This window comes from Pelophylax lessonae (genome assembly GCF_965119305.1).
Source record: "Pelophylax lessonae genome assembly, chromosome: 3".
Taxonomy (NCBI): domain Eukaryota; kingdom Metazoa; phylum Chordata; class Amphibia; order Anura; family Ranidae; genus Pelophylax; species Pelophylax lessonae.
Window position 1 is genome coordinate 533168073 of NC_138770.1, and position 23889 is coordinate 533191961.

Consider the following 23889-nt stretch of genomic DNA (forward strand, 5'->3'; position numbering starts at 1 on the left):
AGCCGCCCAGCGCAGCGCTGAGCGCGGGAGCCACACCAGACCAGCCCAGGCAGCAGCAAGAAGCTGGCAGCGGCGGCAGGTGACACAGGCCAGAGAGGAGAGAGCCAGTGGCGACAGACGCAGGAGGAAAACCTAGGAGCCGGAGGACCTGGAGGAGAAGAGAAGACATAGCCTGCTGTGATCGGGTGCACCTGCAAAAAAAAGGTAGGAGTCACGAGTGACACAGGACAGGAGTCAGGACTGAGTATAGACCCCCCCTTACAGCAGGCCAGGGTAAGGTTAGGTCTGGGGTCCCCCATATAGAGCCCCCCCTTACAGTAGGCCAGGGTCCGGTCCTCACCTCACCCTGGCCTGCTGTAAGGGGGGATCTATATGGGGGACCTCATCTCACCCTGGCCTGCTGTAAGGGGGGATCTATATGGGGGACCTCACCCTGGCCTGCTGTAAGGGGGGATCTATATGGGGGACCTGTAGATCCCCCCTTACAGGAGGCCAGGGTGAGGTGAGGTCCCCAATATAGATCCCCCCTTACAGCAGGCCAGGGTGAGGAGAGGTCCCGTCCCCCATGTAGATCCCCCCTTACAGCAGGCCAGGGTGAGGAGAGGTCCCGTCCCCCATGTAGATCCCCCCCTTACAGCAGGCCAGGGTGAGGTAAGGTCCGGGGTCCCCCATATAGATCCCCCTCACCCTGGCCTACTGTAAAGGGGGTGATCTATATGGGGGATGGGACCTCACCTCACCTCACCCTGGCCTGCTGTAAGGGGGGATATATATGGGGGACCTCACCCTGGCCTGCTGTAAGGAGGGATATATATGGGGGACCTCACGCTGGCCTGCTGTAAGGGGGGATCTATATGGGGGACCTCACCTCACCCTGGCCTGCTGTAAAGGAGGATCTATGGGGGACCTGCTCAGGCCTGCTCTAAAGGGGGATCTATAGGGACCCTGCTCTAAAGGGGATCTATGTCATAGATCCCCCCTTTAGAGCAGGATCCCCATAGATCCCCTTTAGAGCAGGCCAGGGTCCCCATAGATCCCCTTTAGAGCAGGCCAGGGTCCCCATAGATCCCCTTTTAGAGCAGGGTCCCCATAGATTCCCCACTTTAGAGAAATGTCCCCATAGATTATATGGGGACCATTCTCTAAAGCAGTGGTTCTCAATTCCGGTCCTCGGGACCCACTAACAGGCCAGATTTTAAGTATTACCTTGGGGGATGCAGACTAGAATACTGCAATCACTGAGCAGCAAATGAGATCACCTGTGATGTAATTTAGTTATCTTGCAAACCTGGCCTGTTGGTGGGTCCCGAGGACCGGAATTGAGAACCACTGCTCTAAAGGGGGATCTATGGGGACCCTGCTCTAAAAGGTGATCTGTGGCGACACTGGCCTGCTCTAAAGTGCTTAGGGGGTAAGGCTTTCTTTAACTAATCTAGTGGAAGAGACTCAAGTGCTAAAATCCCGCAGGTTAGGGGGCGCAAATTACTAGCCTTGCCCCGGGTGCTGACAACCCACGCTACGCCACTGGCCACAGGCCTCTCCTAGCTGAATTAATTAGGACAGTGGTCCTGGCCGATATCCTTACAGATTCTGCTGACGCATCCACCAGGAAAGCTGCTGCTCTAGTTAGAGTGGGTATGGTTTTTACCAGCTCCTCTTTTAGGGTATTGCCTTCTAGCAGCTATTGCAACTGCGTCAGCCAAACTAATAAGGTCCTGGCTGTGCAGGTGGAAGCTATGGCTGGATTTAGATTTGTGGCTGCAGCTTCCCAAGCTCTTCTCAGAAGTGCTTTTATCTTTTTATCCATGGGATCACTGAGAGTTCCGGAGTCGTCGAAAGCTGGGGTAAAGAGCTTCTTTTCTGGTTCTTCCCATTCTTTCTTAACCAAGTTTTTCAGAGACTCATGTACCGGAAAGGTCCTAGGTTTTTTTGGTTGTAAACCCCTTGTATATGTTATCGTGTAGTGAAAGCTCTGCGAAATTCTGCTCTTCGATACCCAGTGTATCTGTTTTAGCTTTCAGTAAATTATCCGAGTCCTCCGAAGGGAAGAATATACCCTCTGACGCTGGATCCTCATCATCTGATTCTGAACATAAGCCACCTTTGGATTCTGATTCCAAGTCATCTGCATCGATCTCTGCTCCACTTGGTCCACCTCATCCCCGCTGCATGAGGGAATAGGTGTCTTGCTGGTAGATGGAGTGCTGGCCTGACTGGAGATTGCTGGAGCTTCCAGTTTTTCTATGGCTGTAGGAAGGGGACCAATTGTGCTTTTAATTGTCTTTTTAAAAGAATTAGGCATATCCTTAACCACTTAAGCCCCGGAAGATTCTTCCTGACCAGGGCCTATTTTGCGATTCGGCACTGCGTGACTTTAAAAGACAATTGCGCGGTCGTGCGACGCTGTACCCAAACGAATTTGACGTCCTTTTTTCCCACAAACAGAGCTTTCTTTTGGTGGTATTTGATCACCTGTGCGATTTTTTGATCATGCGCTATAAACAAAAAAAGAGCGACAATTTTGCAAAAATAACAATATTTTTCACATTTTTTTTATATGAAATTCCCCAAAAAAATATGTAAAAATCTAAATTTTTTAACATTTTAGGCCAATTTGTTTTCTGCTACATATGTTTGGTAAAAAAAAAAAAAAAAAAATCGCAAAAAGCGTATTTTGATTGGTTTGCGCAAAAGTTATTGTGTTTACTAACTAAGGGAAAGATTTTTGTCATTTTTATTGTTTTTTTTTTTTTTAACGAGTAATGGCGGCGATCTGTGATTTTTTTTTTGCGGGACTGCGACATTGCGGCGGACAGATCGGACCCTTGACATTATTACAGTAATCAGTGCTATACATATGCACTGTTACTGTAAAAATGACACTGGCAGGGAAAGGGTTAACTTTATTTGAGAGGGAGGGGCTAAGTGTGTCCCTAGGGGCGTGATTCTAACTGTGATTGGATGTGGCTGTGTGTGTAACAGCAGAGATCAACGGTCCTACATAGCAGGACCGTATGATCTGTGCTGTTACACGGGATAATGACAGGCGGCTGATAATGACATGATAATGACAGGCGGCTTTGTTTACATTAGCCGCCTGCCTTTCTCCCGGTGTAACCGACGATCGCGAGTGACCGGCGGACATCGGGTCCGGTCACTCGCGCGGGGGGGGGGGGTCCGTGAGCAAGCGGGAGTACTACGTCGCTTTGCCTGTGAGGGGCTGACCGCCGCAGTAAATAGTCGTGCGGCATTCGGCAAGTGGTTAAGGAACCCCTGTGACTCCTTGGCCACCATTTTATTGATGCATTTCTGGCATAGGGGTTTTTTCCTTTTAGGAGGAAACCGCAAGAGGTGCATGCCTTGCTACTGGTCTTTGTGCTTATTTACAGCCAAAGACCTCAGAAGAGAAAAAGGCAAAGGACCCAGTGAGGCAGGCAGTTGCCATACACAACAATGAAAAACTGTTTGTTGGTGAGGTAAAGACAGGGCGAACTCCAGAGTGCTCTGGCTTACCTTGGAGCTGTCCTGTCCAGCAGGATCTGCAGGGCAGGTTGGGGGGAGGCATCCGACATGGTCAGTCTCAAAAAAAGAACCACAGGATAGGGATCTTTAACTGCTCCCTGCCCAGCTCCAGCCCTGCCCCCATGCAGGTTGGTGGACATACCTGCATTGCAATCTCCTGATATCCTAGGGTCCGCTTCCTTGTAGAAATGAGGCATTTGCCTTCGGCTTGTTTGTAGTTTAATGTTGTGAGTCTTCTTTCAAAACTCGCGCAGCCACCGGAAACCCAAGATGGCTGCGGACCAGAAGCGCGTCACCAGAAGTGACACTGAGTTCCGGTCCCGACGCCATCTTGGGTTTCCGGCCCAACAGGTGTCGGCCAGAAGAGTAGTTGTGGCTAGCAGACTAGCCTAGAAAATCCGCTGCCTCCAGGTATGGTCGGGAGGGGAGGGGGGGGGGATACCATCGGCATCCTGACCGCTTGGGGGATGGTAGGAGTGAAACCTCAGCTTGCCCCTATGTGCTGCCCCTGACCTGCACTGCCCAAGGCTTGCTGAACTGGATGGGAGGCTGGTCAGGGAGCCTGCTGCAGTTAGCACAAAGACTGAAAAAATACCAAACAGATGCCGCTCCTGTGGAACCGGAAGAAACACTATCAAACTGAGGCAGAAGGTATGACTGCGATTTTTATAATGGTGGATTAACGTTTCTCCTGTTTCAGGTGGGAGGAGCCTATCTCTCAGGTGCTGCCCTGGAAGACGATTAGTAAACTTATTGTCCAACTGCAAAAACACAGCACTGTTTACTGTATGTAGCTGAGGTTAGAAACAAGTAATACAGTGCTCCCAGCAATAAATCATTTGCTTGGGCCAGGTTGGCCTGAAAGAACTATTTAAATGGACGTTAAATGTGGAGTAAGGTTTTAACAATGACTGATAACAAAATCCATCCTATACAGCTTAAATAAACCTTATTATCTTTTTTGATCAGCTTCCTATAAACCTTCTCTTCACAGCTAGTGCTAATGGTGGGGAGGATGGATTTTAAAACCTAAACATTATTTATTAGTAATCAAGAACATTCACATTGCCTACATATATATCATGCATCCAGCAAGTCCACTGCATTTATTGGATTGGTTTAACATGTAATATTACACATAGATTGTCAGATATACATTACCAAGAAGAGCAGCACTGTCCATTAACATCCGCCCTTTGTCTGCATATTCATCATTGTAGAAATCACCCAAGAGCAGCAAATCAATAGCTTCCTGCTTTGCACCATCAAAGAAGTTTGTCTGAATAGTCCTGGACACAGTGCGGGCTCCATCTTTAAGTTTTCCAACCTTTATAAAATAAAATTGACAGAAATAAGCACTACACAGAATGCTTTTCCCAAAATGTAATAACATGACACAGTAATATTACACCACCATCGATTTCAACTGGCAAACTACAAACAAGTTACACAATGCCTTTCTCGAGTGAGGCTCCGTTCACACTGCCGTGACTTGGGATCCAACTTGTGAGACCCCAAGTCGCGTGACATCCCATTTTAGTCAATAAAAGCTATCCTAAAAGGATACTAAAGTCTTGTTTTCTTTTTTTTAGATACCGAACATGTTAGGCCCCTTTCACACATGCTGTCCGTTTGTCTGTTTTTCATCCATTTATTGACAGATGAAAAAAACGAACATCAATGTATCCCTATGAAAATATGGAAAATAAATAGATGATCATCAATTAACATTCGCATCCGTCAACATCCCTCTTTTGAAATGGATCAAAGCTCTAATTTTCTTCCATTAAAAAAAAAACGGTTTGGACGAAAATTGGATGTAAATTGACAAACGGTCAGTTTTCCATTTATTTTTGCATTGGTAGTGGATGTAAATAAAACTGATGAGCAGCTGATGAAAAACTGATAAAAACCTCATCTGATTTTTCCTTTGCATGTGTAAAAGGGGCTTAATACTGAACTGTTCTGTGTAGTGGTTTTGCACAGAGAAGCCCAGATCCTCTTCTTCTCAGGTCCCTCGCTGGCGCTCCTGGACCATCCCTCCTGCTGGGTGCCCCCACAGCAAGCAGCTTGCTGTGGGGGCACCCAAGCAGGCACGCTCCGACCCACAGCTCTGTGTGTGGAGCCCATCACGAGCAGCGGGAGCCCATTATGAGTGCAAGTTACGGAGAGGCAAAGCTTTCATGGACATCGCTGGATCGAGAGGGGGCTCAGGAAAGTAATATGGGGGGCTGGGGGGCTCCTGCACACAGAAAGTTTTAGAATAGACATAGAATACACAAGCATATACACATGCACACATATAATGCATGAGGGTAAAAAACTGTGTGCCTTTACAACCACTTTAATTAGCACTACGGAAGTCGCTCTGACTTTAGAAAAGATTCCTGTACTACTTCAAGGTGACCTCTACCTGATTTGTGCCCTTCGACTTTAATCGAAGTCAACTCCAAGTCAGATTTTCCTCTTAATTGATCTGATTTGGATCCAACATTACAGAAAGAGAACCCAGGCATTTACTGAAGTTGCTTGCAAGTTGCTTCAAGTCGCACTCAATTTGCCTGGCAAAGTCGCACTGTAAATTGCCTGGCTTTCAGGTTGCAGCAGTGTGAACCGAGCCTGAATCCATTTGAGGGAGTATGGATCTTGCTTAGACTGATAATACTGCTGGGTTACATATGTTATTGGTATGTGTATCTTGAAGGTGAAGGAATTGTATAATAAATGGTGGGCGGCACAGTGGTGTAGTGGTTAGCACTTTCACCTAGCAGCAAGAGGGTCGCTGGTTCGAATTCCAACCACGACACCACGACACTACCTGCCTGGAGTTTGCATGTTCTCCCTGTGCCTGCGTGGGTTTCCTCCGGGTACTCTGGTTTCCTCCCACACTCCAAAGACATTCTGGTAGGTTAATTGGATCCAGTATAAAAAAAAAAATGGCCCTAATGTGTATGTATGTGAGCTGGGCATACTTCCTGCAGCCCGATAAACTGTGACTGCTTCCCATTTTTCCTGTCAAGTTACAGGAAGACAGGAATCAAATATAGCCTACAGAGCTGCAGGGTACAAGCATGTAGCCACTTCTAAATTGCAAAGCGATTACTTTTCTTTGCAATAGGTTAGTTATGCCCCACAAGGATGATATTTATTTTCTGAAATGTATTCTATAGCTACAAGTTTTATCCCGCATACCTTAGCTTTGCCTTCCAGGGCTCTGCTTCCAGTGAATATCATGCTCAGGTTATGACCATTGACAGACCACATAGATTTGTAAGACTCTTCAAAGCGCTCTATCACAGACTTCATATCATCTAAACCAAGACTCTCAAGTTGGGTCCGCAGCACCTACAAAAAGCAATAAATCGTCAAAATCTGTTTCTGTTCAAACAACTTGATGCACCCCTGCTAAGCAGTGTGATTTGATCTGCTGGCTCCTACATCACTACTGTATCCTGTAATGGCATAGGGTTGGCAGATCAAACCACATACTGCAGAGGGGGATCAAGCATCCCACACCCCCAAAATGTCAGATCCTGAAGATTATTCAGAATGTTTTAATTCTTTGAAAGAGCGAAGATCAGACGTGTGAGCAGCAGGACAGGTGAGAATTATGTTTGTTCTTTGCATGTAGACTTTTTTTTTGGAGACTTTATTCTACTGTTACGGTAGCTTCAACCACTTGACTAAGTCTTCTTCTGGCAGTTGTCGCTTACAAGTTAAAATCATAATTTTTTTTATAGAAAATTACTTCTTTGAAACCCCAAACATTATATATATATATATATATATACACACACATACATTTTTTTTTAGCAGAGACCCTACCGAATAAAATAGTGGTCTTTGTAATATTTCTTGTCACACTGTATTTGCGCAGCGATCGTTCAAATGCAAAAAAAACCAGCACAATTTTTTTGTATAATGTGAAAGATGATGTTACGGCAAGTAAATAGATACCTACCATGTCATGCTTTAAAAATGCGCACACTCGTGGAATGGAGACAAACTACGGTACTTAAAAATCTCCATAAGCGATGATTTAAAAATGTTTAATGGTTGCCAGTTTAGAGTTACAGAGGACTTACGTATGCATTCGCTTCTGCAGTCGAGCACAGAGGGATGGGGTGTTTTTAATTTTTTATTTTTTTTATTTTCACGCAGTCTCTTTGATTTTTTTTTAATCACGTTTATTGCTGTCACAAAGAATGTAAACACCTGACATGTGACTATTGCTGTCACAAGGGATATTTTTTTGAAGGGATCTGGGGTCCATAAGAACCCAAATCCCTCTTTTGCACCTAAAAGCATTCAAAATGTCAAGTTTGGCTGTTTTGATTACGGAAATTAATTTTTTTAATTCTGGCACCTTTAAGACTCCAGTAAACCAGAAGGGACGTTAATTCTGGGTTACTAAATTTGAGACCCAATCAATGCCGATTCCAGCTTTGTTCGGGTCTCCGGCCAGCCAGTGGTGGGACAGGAAAGCCCGGGCAGAGCGGCAGAAGGAAGGTGGGGACGTCCCCTCTCGCTGCTTGTGATAACAATCAAGCACCTGCTTCGCGGCATTGGTTTTTTGCAAGAAAGCTGACCATTGGCTCTAAAAAACAGTACTGGGGTGATGCCTTCAGCCGCAGGCATCACCACGGTACAACCACTTGAAACAGAATGACGTACAGGTATGTGATAATGCAGCAAGTGGTTAAAGACTACAGCCAAAATACATTTGGTGATAAAAGAAATTACCAACAAAAGGTTTCCAGCAATTCTGGAAAATGTAAAATTAAAACGTAAATATGAATTCAGTTTTTATTACTGCCTGTGTCCCAGTTAAGAAGATTTACCCTATTTGTCCTGTTTACCATTATCATTGAAAGTAAAGAAAATTCCAAATTTGGGGTTGTCCCCAGAAAAGTAATAGAGGATAAATCTTCGAACGAGAACACTGTCAGGAAATGAAGGACAATCTCCACAATGGGACAGAGATGGTAAAAAAAATTGGCAGGGATTATAAAAACCTCCCTTGTTCTATGGAAAAAAAACATTTTGCCTTTAGTTCTTTAAGTATGTTTACTGAACCCGAATTACCAAACTTTATTTTAAGACGATTGTACACACCACATTTCTAGTTACATGGTCTATTCTGATTTTATAAACATAAGAAATACCTACCTCAAGTGCAATGTAGGCTTGAACACCATTTGTACGATGCAAGCAGTCTAGACAATTTATTCGAAAAGTTCCCTTCTGCACCCTGTTAAGAAACATTCCCAAGATCAATCAAAACCTTTAGGCACTTATATTTTACTCTCGTCCAAAGAAACACTTTTTCAAAGTTTCTAAAAACAGAACTGTTCAGTTCTCTAAATATTACCAGTGAATGCGAAGGTTCCCATTTATCTAGGATATGGTATAGCTAGACATATTTACGCATATGCAAGTGGACCTTTTCTGTAATGTTGAAGACTTCATGCGACTCATCCAAGTAGCTTCCTTACATCGGATAAGAATGGAGGATCACGTCTTCACATTACAGAATAAGTCTCATTAAAAGTGACTAGCTACTATTAGCAATAACCTATTCACAATTTTGCCTCAGCTTCCAAAGCTCAGACAGTTAGAGCCGGTTCACACTGGGGCGACCTGGTCGCCTGACAGGTCTCCGTAGGTCGCCTGCCATAGAGAAGCTGTGGACCCGTTCTAATAGGAGCGACACAAGTCGCTCCGACTTAGAAAAAGGGTCCGGAGCTTCTTTGGGGGGACCCGGAGCGACCTGCATTGACTTCAATGTTATGAAGTCCGTGCCGGCCGCTCCGAGGTCGCGGAGCGAGCAGCGCACCGCAACTTGTGAGGTCGCCCCGGCAAGTCGGATCACTCTAATGTGAACCGGCTCTGAGTGATATACCAACTAGCTATTCTACCAGGTACTCATAAATATTTATTATTCATGCTCATTTTGCTGTAAAACAGTGAGGCGTCAATGGGAGCCATGCTGTGGTAATTCATACCATACCATTAAATTTTCAAAACAGAACGCAGGATAGCATCAAAATATCTATACATTTACATCATTCCAAACTTGAAAAAGTGTATTTTATTTATTTTTAACCATTAAAATACATAGCCAATAAAATAATATTCAAAAGGCCGTGTCTGCAAAAGACTATATGCATGGTCCACTCTACAAGAATAAAATCCCCCCTCTATATTACTGGATAAAATGAAGATAGAGTTATTACTGTTACTACGTTCACTTTAATTTTATGTTCTACCTAGCTAACTCAGAGTTGTTAGAAATACTAACAGCATAAGCCTCCTTGAAACTGCCCTTGCTAGTTCAGACAATCCCTGGGCTTTGCTAAGGCAATTCTAAAGCCTAGTACACACTGCAAGTTTTCAGCGCCAGAGATCGATGATTGGGAGCCGGTTGGCAGACCTTTTTTCGGTCATGCTCCTTTGACAGAAGCTGGCCAAACAGCTAGCTTCTGTTGGACCAGCTGCAGCACATGCAGGCCGAATTTCAACCGGTTTCTATTGAACAGGCCGATGCCTCCCGACATTCAGCCCACGTGTAGGGGGCTTAAAGCCATCATCATGGCTTGTCCTACACAAATTCCATGTGGCTGGAAATATGTTATAACAAGATGCTTTTCATTTTGCTACAAAGAAAAAATACTTACCGCTTAGTTAGGTTCTCTCCTTTTGTAAAGATGCCAAACTCTTCCAAATTTAGTTTTAACTGTGGTTTCAGCAAGTTTTCTAATTTCTCTATCTTTCCTCCTTTGACAATCTGATGATAATCAAAATTAATCATTGGCACATCCTCTGCATGCTGAGATGCCCAAAGTAGCTTCTAAAGACAAAGAAAAGTATAGTTAATAAAACATGTGCATGAAAATAGCTGGGAAAAAGTAGATCAGGGGTTCTTCACATCTTGGTTTAATATAATGAGGTCAAGAAGAAAGAACATGCAAAATAATTGATGTTTAGGGAATCAAGGTCCAAACTTGTTCATTTTATTTGCTATAAGGTGCCCTTTTTTATTTTGGACTTTTGCCTCTTTGAACATTATTTGATTTCCACTCCTTGACCTCATTATTTAACTGAAAAACCATTATTGTTTACAGAGTATACTGTATTTAGCAAGTGTATTACATAGACAACTTGCATCAAAAACTCCACAGCTTGACTTTATTTGACCATATAATACCCATTTTAGATATGCCCAGTGTTCCCTGGGACCTGAAATGTAAGATAACCATGCAAAATTTGAATAGCTTAAAAGATAACATGGTGTATAATAAACAATAGGGAAAGCAATCAACCATCAGCACACAGGTTTCTATGAAACACAATCATAAAAGTTGCAGTGGAAAATTGAAACTATCATGGGTCCTGATTTAATTAGTTACTCCAATACACAGCGCTTACATCACAATTACAACTAGCATGTACAAAGTGCAATAACAATCAAAGTGTATTATGTGATATTAATAAGGTGCAAATAAAAAAAAATTCTTTATGCAAGAGCCTTATTAAGGTCCCTTGCAATAAAGTGCCTTGTGCAAAATAAAGTACACCGTAATATTCATCATATATCTTCAGTGAATCACATCACTAATGTGCCTCCAACTTCACTCAGGAAAACTCACCAAAAAGCCATGACCTCCCAATTTTCAGTAGGTCAATATACACCTTATTCTCTCAGAGATCAAACATCCCAGGGTTATCCCAATTCTTTCTCTCAGTCTCCCCAGGTTTGTGCAAACCAGAGGGAGGAATTATGGGTTTTATTATTATGGATCCTGGCAGTACGCAGTAACATGCGTAGGGCCTATTGCAATCTAATGTCCGTGCCTGATCATCCTGTGCACAGGTTTACACACATATTGCATAACTGCAGTCATTATTAAGTAAAATGTAACTTAAAGTGATAGTAAACGATCGCCTTGTAACACCCATTCAGTTTAAAATAGAAATTAAAGGCAAACCATTTTGTATAGATATAAAAATAAAAATAAAACACATTATAAATACCTTTTTCCCTTTCCTCACATCCCCTCTGTTCTCAGCTGCATAAGAGCTGTGGGGGGGGGGGGGGGGAGAAACAGCAGAACACTGAGCTTCCCAGTGAATGGCTGTGCAGCAGGGGCATCCCAGAACAAGTCTGATCACTGGAGTAGAGCGGATTGAGTTCCCAACACAGCTAGAGAACTGACCACGGTATGCTCTCCAGCTTAGTGTGGTCAGTTTTTAATAGGAAAGCAGAAGGACTAGCCAGGGATTTCACATAAAGGAAGCATAGAAAGAGAACAGGATACTTTGTCATACAAGTACGTGGTACAGCAGGCACATATCAGGAATATGAAGTGTTGGGGTAACGCTCTAATTTTTCCAACACTGTGTGTAGGTTATTATACATTTGCATCATATTGGAAGGATCAATTAAATCTGCTTAGACTACTATTTAGTGTTGTTGAATGGCATAGTTGGGGGATATTTAACAACCCCCCCCCCCACACACACACACACATTGTAATTACACTTTCTAGAAATACTGCTCATATAAAAAAATAAAATAATTACAAGTGAGAGAACTTAGAAATTGATTATATTGATATTTCGTAAATAAAATCTAACGATGCAGTTAAAAACACGTTAATTCCTTTCCTGTCCACAATCCCTATATTTATGTTCCTCAGCATGGTGCCCCAAGGTAAGGGTATGTTATTAAACATGCTCCATTTCATTGCTATCAGATAAAACTGTGTCCCTGACCGATCAGCTCCTAACTAAAGCCGAGTACACACGATGAGATTATCGGATAAATGATCGTCCATATTTTTTTTTTTTTTTGCATGCTAGCCTCAAGATCGAAAATTAGGAAGTTACTAAAGTACAAAGATTCTCGTACAACAGAATCAAACATTCGGAAGTCATGTGTTGTAGTGTATTTGTATTGTAATTTCAAATTAAAACTGGACCGATTAAACAAAAATCGTACGATATGGTGGTATCTGGTAAAAATTTGCCCCTCTGGATGTTTTGGACGAAAGCTGTGTACTAACAATCAGATTATCGTACGTTTGCCTCAAAAGCGGTATTTTTTGTACGATATTTTGATTGTGTGTCCGGCCCTTAAGGATCCAAAATAAATCGGATTGGCTCTTGATCATATGATTATGTCAGCTGTGATATAATGTTCACATGCAGACAGGGCTGGAGCTAGACTATTTTGCACCCTAGGCAAGACCAGTTACTTGCACCCCCACCCCAAAAAAAACTGTACATATTGCCCCCCCTTTAACCCTACACCCCCTTCCTGTATACACTGCCCTCTTTAATCCTACACCTCCCTTCCTGTACACACTGCCCCCCTTTCCTGCACACTGCCCCCTTTAACGTTACATCCCCTTCCTGTACACACTGCCTTCGTTTAACCCTACACCTCCCTTCCTGTACACACTGCCCCCCCTTCCTGCACACTGCCCCCCTTTAATGCTACACCCCCTTCCTGCACACATTGCACCCCTCTCTAGAGGTGACATCCACCAGGGATGAGGAGGTGACAGGAGAGGAATGCGGTACTGGCCATAGCTGCGCCCCCTAGGTGGCAGTGCGCACTAGGCGGCTGCCTAGTTCGCCTAGTGGTAGCACCGGCCCTGCATGCAGACAGGAGGATTCATTGGCAAATTAAAAAATCAGCCTGGGGACTAAGTAGAGCATGCCACTACAGCCTGAAGGTGGCAGTGTGCATATTTTTTAAAAATAACTCTCAGATGCAATTACAGTATTAAAAAAAATAATAATACAATAAAAATTACCAAAAAAAATGTGTTACTGTCCTAAAATAAAAACACTAAAGGCTACATTTAAAAAATGAAAGATGGCTGTGCTGCCTATAGAGCAGTGATGGCGAACCTTGGCACCCCAGATGTTTTGGAACTACATTTCCCATGATGCTCATGCACTCTGCAGTGTAGTTGAGCATCATGGGAAATGTAGTTCCAAAACATCTGGGGTGCCAAGGTTCGCCATCACTGCTATAGAGCATCAAGTGTCAAAAATGTGTTGCTTTTCTGTCCTTATTAAAAATGTATTTTGGCACGCTAAATCAGTAGATTGCAGACAGGCATTTTTTTTTTTTTTAAATCTAAATCTAAATTTCTATCGAAGAAAAAAATGATGAAAACAATACAAAAATATTTTTAAAGTCTTACATTTATCTAATTTATTACGCATACATATACAAACCCGATTCCAAAAAAGTTGGGACACTGTACAAATTGTGAATAAAAACAGAATGCAATGATGTGGAAGTTTCAAATTTCAATATTTTATTCAGAATACAACATAGATGACAGATCAAATGTTTAAACTGAGAAAATGTATCATTTTAAAGGGAAAAATAAGTTGATTTTAAATTTCATGGCATCAACACATCTCAAAAAAGTTAGGACAAGGCCATGTTTACCACTGTGTGGCATCCCCTCTTCTTTGTATAACAGTCTGCAAACGTCTGGGGACTGAGGAGACAAGTTGCTCAAGTTTAGGAATAGGAATGTTGTCCCACTCTTGTCTAATACAGGCTTCTAGTTGCTCAACTGTCTTAGGTCTTCTTTGTCGCATCTTCCTTTTTATGATGCGCCAAATGTTTTCTATGGGGGAAAGATCTGGACTGCAGGCTGGCCATTTCAGTATCCTTCTTCTACGCAGCCATGATGTTGTAATTGATGCAGTATGTGGTCTGCCATTGTCATGTTGGAAAATGCAAGGTCTTCCCTGAAAGAGACAACGTCTGGATGGGAGCATATGTTGTTCTAGAACTTGGATATACCTTTCAGCATTGATGGTGCCTTTCCAGATGTGTAAGCTGCCAATGCCACACGCACTTATGCAACCCCATATCATCAGAGATGCAGGCTTCTGAACTGAGCGCTGATAACAACTTGGATTGTCCTTGTCCTCTTTAGTCCGGATGATATGGCGTACCAGTTTTCCAAAAAGAACTTCAAATTTTGATTTGTCCGACCACAGAACAGTTTTCCACTTTGCCACAGTACATTTTAAACGAGCCTTGGCCCAGAGAAAATGCCTGCGCTTCTACATCATGTTTAGATATGGCTTCTTTTTTGGCCTATAGAGTTTTAGCCGGCAACGGCAAATGGCACGGTGGATTGTGTTCACTGACAATGTTTTCTGGAAGTATTCCTGGACCCATGTTGTGATTTCCATTACAGTAGCATTCCTGTATGTGATGCAGTGCCGTCTAAGGGCCCGAAGATCACGGGCATCCAGTATGGTTTTCCGGCCTTGACCCTTATGAACAGAGATTGTTCCAGATTCTCTGAATCTTTGGATGATATTATGCACTGTAAACTCTTTGCAATTTTTCTCTGAGAAACTCCTTTCTGATATTGCTCAACTATTTTTCACCGCAGCATTAGGGGAATTGGTGATCCTCTACCCATCTTGACCTCTGAGAGACACTGCCACTCTGAGAGGCTCTTTTTATACCCAATCATGTTGCCGATTGACCTAATAAGTTGCAAATTGGTCCTCCAGCTGTTCGTTATTGTACATTTAACTTTTCCGGCCTCTTATTGCTACCTGTCCCAACTTTTTTGGAATGTGTAGCTCTCATGAAATCCAAAATGAGCCAATATTTGGCATGACATTTCAAAATGTCTCACTTTCAACATTTGATATGTTATCTATATTATATTGTGAATAAAATATAAGTTTATAAAATTTGTAAATTAGTCCATTCTTTTTTTTTTTTTTCTCACAATTTGTACAGTGTCCCAACTTTTTTGGAATTGGGTTTTTATTACTTTAGGTTACCAAATGTATCAATCCATTTTTAAAAGTATATATACAGTATATGAGACTGCATATTACCTTAAAGGCACGGCTGAGAACCTCTTCTCCTCCTTTGCTCCTCAATAGATTTACAATCACTTGCTTGCCATACTGTTCTTTTAATAGCATCATGTGTCTAGAAAAACAAATTTGAATAAGAATAGTTTAGTATGAAGATACAGTGGCATCTTCTAAATTTAGAATATCATCAAAAAATTCATTTATTCCAGTAATTCAATTCAAAAAGTGAAACTCCCATATATTATATAGATGTGTTAAGCACAGAGTGATATATTTCAAGTGTTTCTTTCTTTTTATTTTGACGATTATAGCTTACAGCTAGTGAAAACCCAAAATTCAGTATCTCAGAAAATTAGATTATTACATAAGACCAAGCAAAGAAAAATATTTTTAATACAGAAATTTTGGCTTACTGAAAAGTATGTCCATGTAAGTATAGTATGCACTCAATACTTGATTGGGGCTCCTTTTTCATGAATTACTTGCATTGGCTCCCCAAACCATAGTGAACTGCAGAAAATTTTGCATTTCATTTGAAAATCATGGTCCCAGAGTCTGGAGGAAGAGTGGAGAGGCACAGAATCCAAGTTTCCACAGTCAGTGATGATTTGGGAGACATGTCATCTGCTGGTGTTAGTCCACTGTGTTTTATCAAGTCCAAAGTCAGCGTTGCCCTCCACTAGAAAATTCTAGAGCACTTCCTGCTTCCCTTTGCTGACCAGCTTTATGGAGATGCGGATTTATTTCTCAGTAGGACTTGGCACCTTTCTAAACTACCAATAGCTGGTTTAATAAACATGGTATCACTGTGCTTGTTTGGCCAGCAAACTCACCTGACCTAAACCCCACAGAGAGTCTGTGGGGTATTGTCAAGAGAAAGATGAGAGACACCAGACCCAACAATGCAGACGAGCTGAAGGCCGCTAATAAAGCAATGAAGTTGTGATGGTGAAACGCTTCGGGACGTGGCTGCACGGCAACTAGCTTTGTTTACTTACGTAAACCAAAAGTGATGTTCCGGAACACCACGAGGAGTCTGGTGAGACATGGATGTTTCCTCCTTCGGTCAGCCGCGAACATGATGTGTCAGACTTTTGGCTATTTTTTATGCTGCTTTTTTTTTTTTTTTTTATTGAGGTGAGTGTAATGTGTGGAGATTCATCCATTATTTATTAAAGTGCATGTACAGTCTTATGCTATGGATATCTTCCTTTCCTTTACACACATTCTCTCCATGGTTATGTGGTGCCATTGATATTGGGATACCGCTGTGGATTATTTAACCTTATTGTGGTTAACTGCTCTTTTTGCCTATATGAGAATATTAGGCATCCATTTCTGGTGAGTTTTTTACCAAGAGGGAGTGGTCACATCCATTCACGTGGTGCGGTGGAAGTTCATCTGTTCACTGGAATTTTATGAACTGTCTTATGGACTGAAAACTTGCCACCTTCAATGTCACGGGTGCTCTCATCATAAATATTTTTAATTATTTTATTCTTGTTGCACACTACTATTTTCAGCATTGAGGTTTGTCATTGGTATAGATATCATTTTTCATTCAATTGTTTTTAAAGTGGCAGCTGCTTTTGACATCATTCATCACAGTGTTCTAATTTTTTGCTGTGGCGCAGTGTTAGGATCCTGTTTAGTTAGGGCACCCCCTTTGTTTGATCCTTTTGGTTTATTGTGTTAAATTTGGTGTTATCGCTCTTACTCTCTCATACTGGTCACTGGAAGTTCAACATGGTACCTCATGGCAAAGAACTCTCTGAGGATCTGAAAAAAAGAAAAGAATTGTTGCTCTATATCAAGATGGCCGAGGCTATAAGAAGTTTGCCAAGACTCTGAAACTGAGCTGCAGCACGGTGGCCAAGACCATACATCGGTTTAACAGGACAGGTTCCACTCAGAAAAGGCCTCTCCATGGTCAACTAAAGAAGTTGAGTGCATGTGCTCAGCATCATATCCAGAGGTTGTCCTTGGAAATAGACTTATGAGTGCTGCCAGCATTGCTTCAGAGGTTGAAGGGGTGGGGGTCAGCCTGACAGTGCTCAGATCATACACCGCAACACTGCATCAAATTGGTCTGCATGGCTGTCGTCCCAGAAGGAAGCCTCTTCTAAAGATGATGCACAAGAAAGCCCACAAACAGTTTGCTGAAGACAAGCAGACTTAGGACATGGATTACTGGAACCATGTCCTATGGTCTGATGAGACCAAGATAAACTTATTTGGTTCAGATGGTGTCAAGCGTGTATGGCGGCAACCAGATAAGGAGTGCAAAGACAAGCGTGTCTTGCCTACAGTCAAGCATTGTGGTGGGAGTGTCATGGTCTGGGGCTGCATGAGTGCTGCCAGCACTGGGGAGCTACAGTTCATTGAGGGAACCATGAATGCCAACATGTACTGTGACATACTATAGCAGAGCACGATTCCCTCCCTTCGGAGACTGGGCTGCAGGGTAGTATTCCAACATAAAGACCTCAAACACACCTCCAAGACGACCACTGCCTTCCTAAAGAAGCTGAGGGTAAAGGTGATGGATGGGCCAAGCATGTCTCCAGACCTAAACCCTATTGAGCATCTGTGGGGCATCCTCTAACATCCACCAGGAGTGGAAGAGGACTCCAGTGGCAACCTGTGAAGCTCCGGTGAACTCCATGCCTAAGAGGGTTAAAGGCAGTGCTGGAAAATAATGGTGGCCACACAAAATATTGACACTTTGGGCCCCATTCGGACATTTTCCCTTAGGGGTGTGCTCACTTTTGTTGCCAGCCGTTTAGACATTAATGGCTGAGTGTTGAGTTATTTTGAGCGGACAGCACATTTACACTGTTATACAAGCTGTACACTCACTACTTTACATTGTAGCAAAGTTTCATTTCTTCAGTGTTGTCACATGAAAAGATATAATAAAATATTTACAAAAATGGGAGGGTGTACTCACTTTTGTGAGATACTGTATACTTTAAGGAACATTTATTTCTCTTTCTTTCTATACTGAAGCTGGCATGGAACTTTGACAAATCCAATATTTTATTGTTCCTGTGATGTTATCATTCTTTTCTAATTAGAAAGGAAATCTAGATAATTACATTTTCGGTTACTTTAACCTAATTATGTTTTACTTCCTTTATTTCAGTCATACAAAAAAAGTAAATAGAACTGAATACATAAGGTATTTTGTCAACTCCCAAACTGAAGTGCCCAACCTAGCAACTGGATTTATAAGGAAAACTGTACACAGGATTTCATCAAAGGTTATCTTTCTGGGAATGCTGCCATCTCTAATGCAAATAGATTAATAAAGCTGTGTTAGCTGCCTGCTGAACATGACCATACTATACTATTCCTGCTAGAAAAATGTCCACACCTTGGCTGGGGACTTAAACACAATGCACCTTTGCTCTTAGCTTTTTCAGTAGAATAGGAATATCATCTCAGTTACAAGAGCACTAGTACTACATATACAATGTTCACACAAATCAATAGCTATTATGCAACTGTACTATAAAACTACCTGTATATCTAAAGGTAAACATAGTTTTACAATACACTTTATATGAATGATCATATCAATGTGTGTACATGTTCCCAAAACCTTTTTTTTTTCTTCATGTATACATGATTATGATATACATACATGGGGCAGCAATTTCTGCTTATTACATAGGACTTCCTACTTTGCTCTGCCTCCCCTAGTGTGGCTGATATATTACTGAAATATTCATAGCAGTTTGTAGTAGTCATTGTACTAGATAACCTACCCTGCCCCTAGTGGCTAATCTGTACATTTAATACATGTACAAAAATATGGAAAAGTAACAATGAACCAATGTTAAAAAGATTATAAAAACAAAATGAACAAACCATATCATTTTATAGTGTGTACATGCCTCTATTCAACGCACCCGGTGGTTTTTCTGTCTGCTCTCTCATTCCTCTGCTATCTGTCACTTCTGGCAGTCTATGCTGACATCAAGCAATCCTGGGAGACAGCATCCCACCCCAGGACACAGCAGGTGATAAACAGCCTCAGCTGTGCAAAGTTCCCTACAAGACTGTATATAGGGGGGATTGTCCATTCCCTCCACTCAGGTCTCACATTACACTCAGCTCCCTGGTCTGAGCAGTGTGTGAGATCAGGTCTATCCCCCCCCCAGTCTTCTGAAGCTTACAAAAGCTTTGTAAATTATGTGCTTTTAATATAGGAGAGAGCTGCAGATAAATAGGTACAGCTTATGTAGGAGGATTTGTTTTTAATCTTTTTGTATCACCTGAGGCTAGTCACGTCAGTGGGTTTATAAACGCTTGAATTTCACATAATCACTTTCAAGCATACAATGAAAAAATACAGAGTGCCTACTCTTATTACCTGCCACTACTAATTAGAATTTCCTTCCAACAATAGGAATCAAAGAGAATGTTTTTTTTTTTTTTTTTTTAAAGAGAAAGAACATACAGAACATATCCAGTGTGTCCCTAAAGACACAGACCTTTCATGTAAATATAAACCAGTGAGTTCTGCACCCAGAGGTACACTGCCATAAGATATTTAGCTTCTGGACCACTACTCAAGGAATAGGTAGTGGTATTAAAAGTGTCTGTAAAGATTTAAAAGTCCCTGTTAAGGAGATTCACCCTCTCTATTTCTCCTGTTTATCATTATCATTTTTCCCCAGAAAAGTAATAGAGGGGAAATCTTCCAATGGGGACACTAGTTCTGATGACCTGGGGTCCCCAAGGAATTCCCTTAATTTGAAGGGATTTCCTCTCACTTCCTGTTTCACTATGCGACAGGAAGCAAAGGGAAATATTCATAATTGGGCACAGATGGCGAAAAAACCCTCCCTTATCCAAATCCAAATAGAGTAAAAAAAAAAAAAAAAACTTGCCTATAGTTCTACTTCAACTGTAAATATGAGCCTCCAAAAGAACCAAGTAGCTCACAAAGTAATGACATCGCATTATAATAAAGCAATCCTTACTTGTGTGCATTTTAAAAACAGATTAAAGATTATTAAACCATATACTACACGGCTCAAAAAAAATTGAAAAACACATCCGATTTCAATAGGGAAAAATATCATGCTGGATATCTATACTGATATGGACTGGGTAATGTCTTAGGAACAAAAGGATGCCACATTGTTTGATGGAAATGAAAATTATCAACCCACAGAGGGCTGAATTCAAAGACACTCCAAAAATCAAAGTGAAAAAATGATGCAGCAAGCTAGTCCATTTTGCTGAAATTTCTTTGCAGCAACTCAAATGGTACTCAGTAGTTTGTATGGCCCCACATGCTTGTATGCATGCCTGACATCGGGCATGCCCCTCCAATGAGATGACGGATGCTGTCCTGGGGTATTTCCTCCCAGATCTGGACCAGGGCATCACTAAGCTTCCGAACAGATTGAGGTGCAACCTGGCTGCGCCGGATGGACCAAAACATAATCTCCCAGAGATGTTCTATTGGATTTAGGTCAGGCAAGCGTGGGGGCCATTCAATGGAATCAATTCCATCATCCTCCAGGAACTGGCTGCATACTCTCGCCACATGTATGCCTCCCCAGATCATTACTGACCCACCACAAAACCGGCCATGCTGAACGATGTTACAGACAGCATATCGTTCTCCACGGCTTTTCCAGACCCTTTCATGTCTGTCACATGTGCTCAGGGTGATCTTGCTCTCATCTGTGAAAAGCACAGGTTGCCAGTGGCAGATCTGCCAAATTTGGTGCTCAATGGCAAATGCCAATTGAGCTTCACGGAGCCAGACAGTGAACACAGGGCCCACTATAGGACGTTGGGCCCTCAGGCCACCTCGTGAAGTCTGTTTCTGATTGTGTGGTCAGGGACATTTACACAAGTAGCCTGCTGGAGGTCATATTGTAGGGCTATGGCAGTGCTCATCCTGTTCCTCCTTCCACAAAAGTAGCAAATACTGGTCCTGCTGATGGGTTAAGGACTACAGTCCTGTCCAGCTCTCCTAGAGTAACTGCCTGTCTCCTGGAATCTCCTCCATGCTCTTGAGACTGTGCTGGGAGACACATCAAACTATCTGGCAATGTGTCAGGGAAGAATTTGATAAAGAATGGCAAAGATGCCAATTTCCAAAATGGCCACGCAGGACTGTCAGGAAATGACATATATGCTAATTTCAAAATGGCCATGTGGGACGTCCTAATTAGGGCCAATTATCAACACCCACTTCCTATATAAACTCAGCACTGGCTGCCATTCATTGCTGGATTATCTTCAGCTAGTACCTGATTGCCTTGTGCCCTGAAACTCCTGCTTGATTGACTACCCATTACGGACCCGGCTATCCTTGACCTGCTCTGGCTTTCTCCTGCTCTGAACCGGGCTTGCTTTACGGACTTCTCCCTGCCTGCTCCTGATTGACTACCTGTGTTTGACCCTCGGCCTGGCTTCTGACCTTGATTTGCACTAACCTGCCTGCACTTCCAGTGATCCAAGTGACTGTCTTTCCTACTGCGGATCCGATTCCTGACACAGCTACACCTGCAGGCAACCCATGCACCTTTGGGCACAGCACCCTCTGTCACCATCTCCAGGGGTGCTCTGCACTCAGCCGCAAGGGGAGCCCTCTCGTCACCTCAGCCTCCAACCAGGTTCGTGACAGCATAATCCAGCCACTATGTCTGAGGCTGAAAGAGGTGTTTCCCCGCTAGAGGCTCTGTGCCAGCAGGTAGCCGGCCTTACCCAAGCAATGAAGAATCTGCAAGATGGATACTTTCAATTAGAGGGTCGCCTACAGAACCTTGCAGTATCTGCTGCACCAAACGTCCAGAATCCACCTGCTGCACCCTCTGCTTCAGCCCAAGAACACCCCGCATTGGCCTCCTCGGTGGTCATGCCAGTTCCAGAACCCAGAGTTCCAGTCCCCGAACGCTTCTGGGGGGATCGACGGAAGTTTAGGGCATTCCAGAACGCCTGCCAGTTATATTTTGCCCTCCAGCCCAGGACTTTCTCCCTGGAGTCCGTGAAGGTGGGGTTTATCATATCTCTACTCTCAGAAGACCCCAGTCTTGGGCTCACCATTTATTAGAGCAGAAAAGCCTGGTGCTTAACTCTCCACGTTCCTGGATGCCATGGCACAATTATATGACGACCCTCAACGTGTGACGACTGCAGAAACTGCCCTTCATAACCTCCAACAGGGGCGACGCCCAGTGGAGGACTATACTGTGGACTTCCGCAAGTGGTCGGCAGATACCGGCTGGAATGAGGCAGCCCTCAAATACCAGTATAGGCTTGGTCTATCTGAAGTCCTTAAGGACAAATTAGCCATAGTTGATGCCCCGGCCACCCTGGAGGATCTTATTAAGCTGGCCATTCAGCTTGATCGCCGCCTGCGGGAGCGAAGGTCTGAAAAGACTGGTACGTACCGGCCTTCCTGGATGCTCCCCAGGGTTCCACCCTCACCTGCACCTGTGCTTAAATCTCCACCTGCTCCTGCTGCTGAAGGAGAACCGATGCAGATTGGACTAGCACGGGGTACCCTTCCCCCTGCTGAGAAATTACGGCGACGACAGGCCAATCTCTGCCTGTACTGCGGAGGTTCTGGACATTTCCTAAGCAACTGTCCCGTAAGACCTAGTAAGTGCCTTCCTCCATGTCCTGTCTACTTCCAGGTCTCTGGATCCCCTCCTGCTCACCTTGTCTTACCCATCTCATTGCAGGTGGTGGAAGGGGAGATCCCGCTCCAGGCAATCCTTGACTCCGGAGCATGCAGCTGCTTCATGGATATCACCTTGGCAAAGAGATTACAAATACCGCTTAGGAATAAGAAGCAGAGACTTGAAGTCCATCTAGCTGATGGGACTATTCCCAGATCCGGACCCGTGACACAGGAGACTATCCCCATCCTAACCTGGACGAACTCTGGTCATCAGGAATTTCTCTGCTTTGACGTTTTGTGTTCCCCTATGTTCCCTATTATTCTCGGAATTCCTTGGCTCCGGGCGCACAATCCTCAAATTGATTGGCCATTGGGGAGAATCTCCTTCAATATCGAATACTGCCAGCAGCACTGCTTTGTCCTCGAAATCAGCAAGCATCACGTTTGTCTGTCTGTTCAACCCATCACCAGTACTAGCCAAGTAGTACCGCCAGCCTATCATTCCTACCTGGATGTTTTTGACAAGAAAAAGGCTGATGCCTTACCACCTCATCGGCCTTATGATTGCCCTATTGAGCTACTTCCAGGTGCAGAGATTCCGTTTGGGCGAATTTTCCCTCTCTCTGAAGTTGAATTGGAGGCTCTACGCCTTTATATCAATGAAAATCTTGAGAAAGGATTCATTCGCCCCTCCTCCTCTCCGGCTGGCGCCGGCATCTTCTTCGTCCAGAAAAAAGACCACTCACTGAGACCTTGTGTGGATTATCGGGAACTTAATAAAATTACAGTTAAAAATCGTTACCCACTCCCTCTTGTCCCTGAACTCTTCCAAA

General features: G+C 43.2%; 1 protein-coding gene across 1 annotated transcript in view; it reads right to left on the bottom strand.

Moving 5' to 3' along the window:
- The window catches only part of SYNJ2 (synaptojanin 2), a 251838-nt gene that overhangs the window by 96793 nt on the left and 131156 nt on the right, over nucleotides 1–23889 (bottom strand). Inside the window, exons 7-11 of the mRNA XM_082249743.1 lie at nucleotides 15421–15517; nucleotides 10200–10372; nucleotides 8692–8773; nucleotides 6715–6867; nucleotides 4684–4849 (exon numbers count right to left, since the gene is read on the bottom strand). Of these exons, the coding sequence (XP_082105869.1) occupies nucleotides 4684–4849; nucleotides 6715–6867; nucleotides 8692–8773; nucleotides 10200–10372; nucleotides 15421–15517 (671 nt within the window). The remainder of the gene's footprint in view (nucleotides 1–4683; nucleotides 4850–6714; nucleotides 6868–8691; nucleotides 8774–10199; nucleotides 10373–15420; nucleotides 15518–23889) is intronic.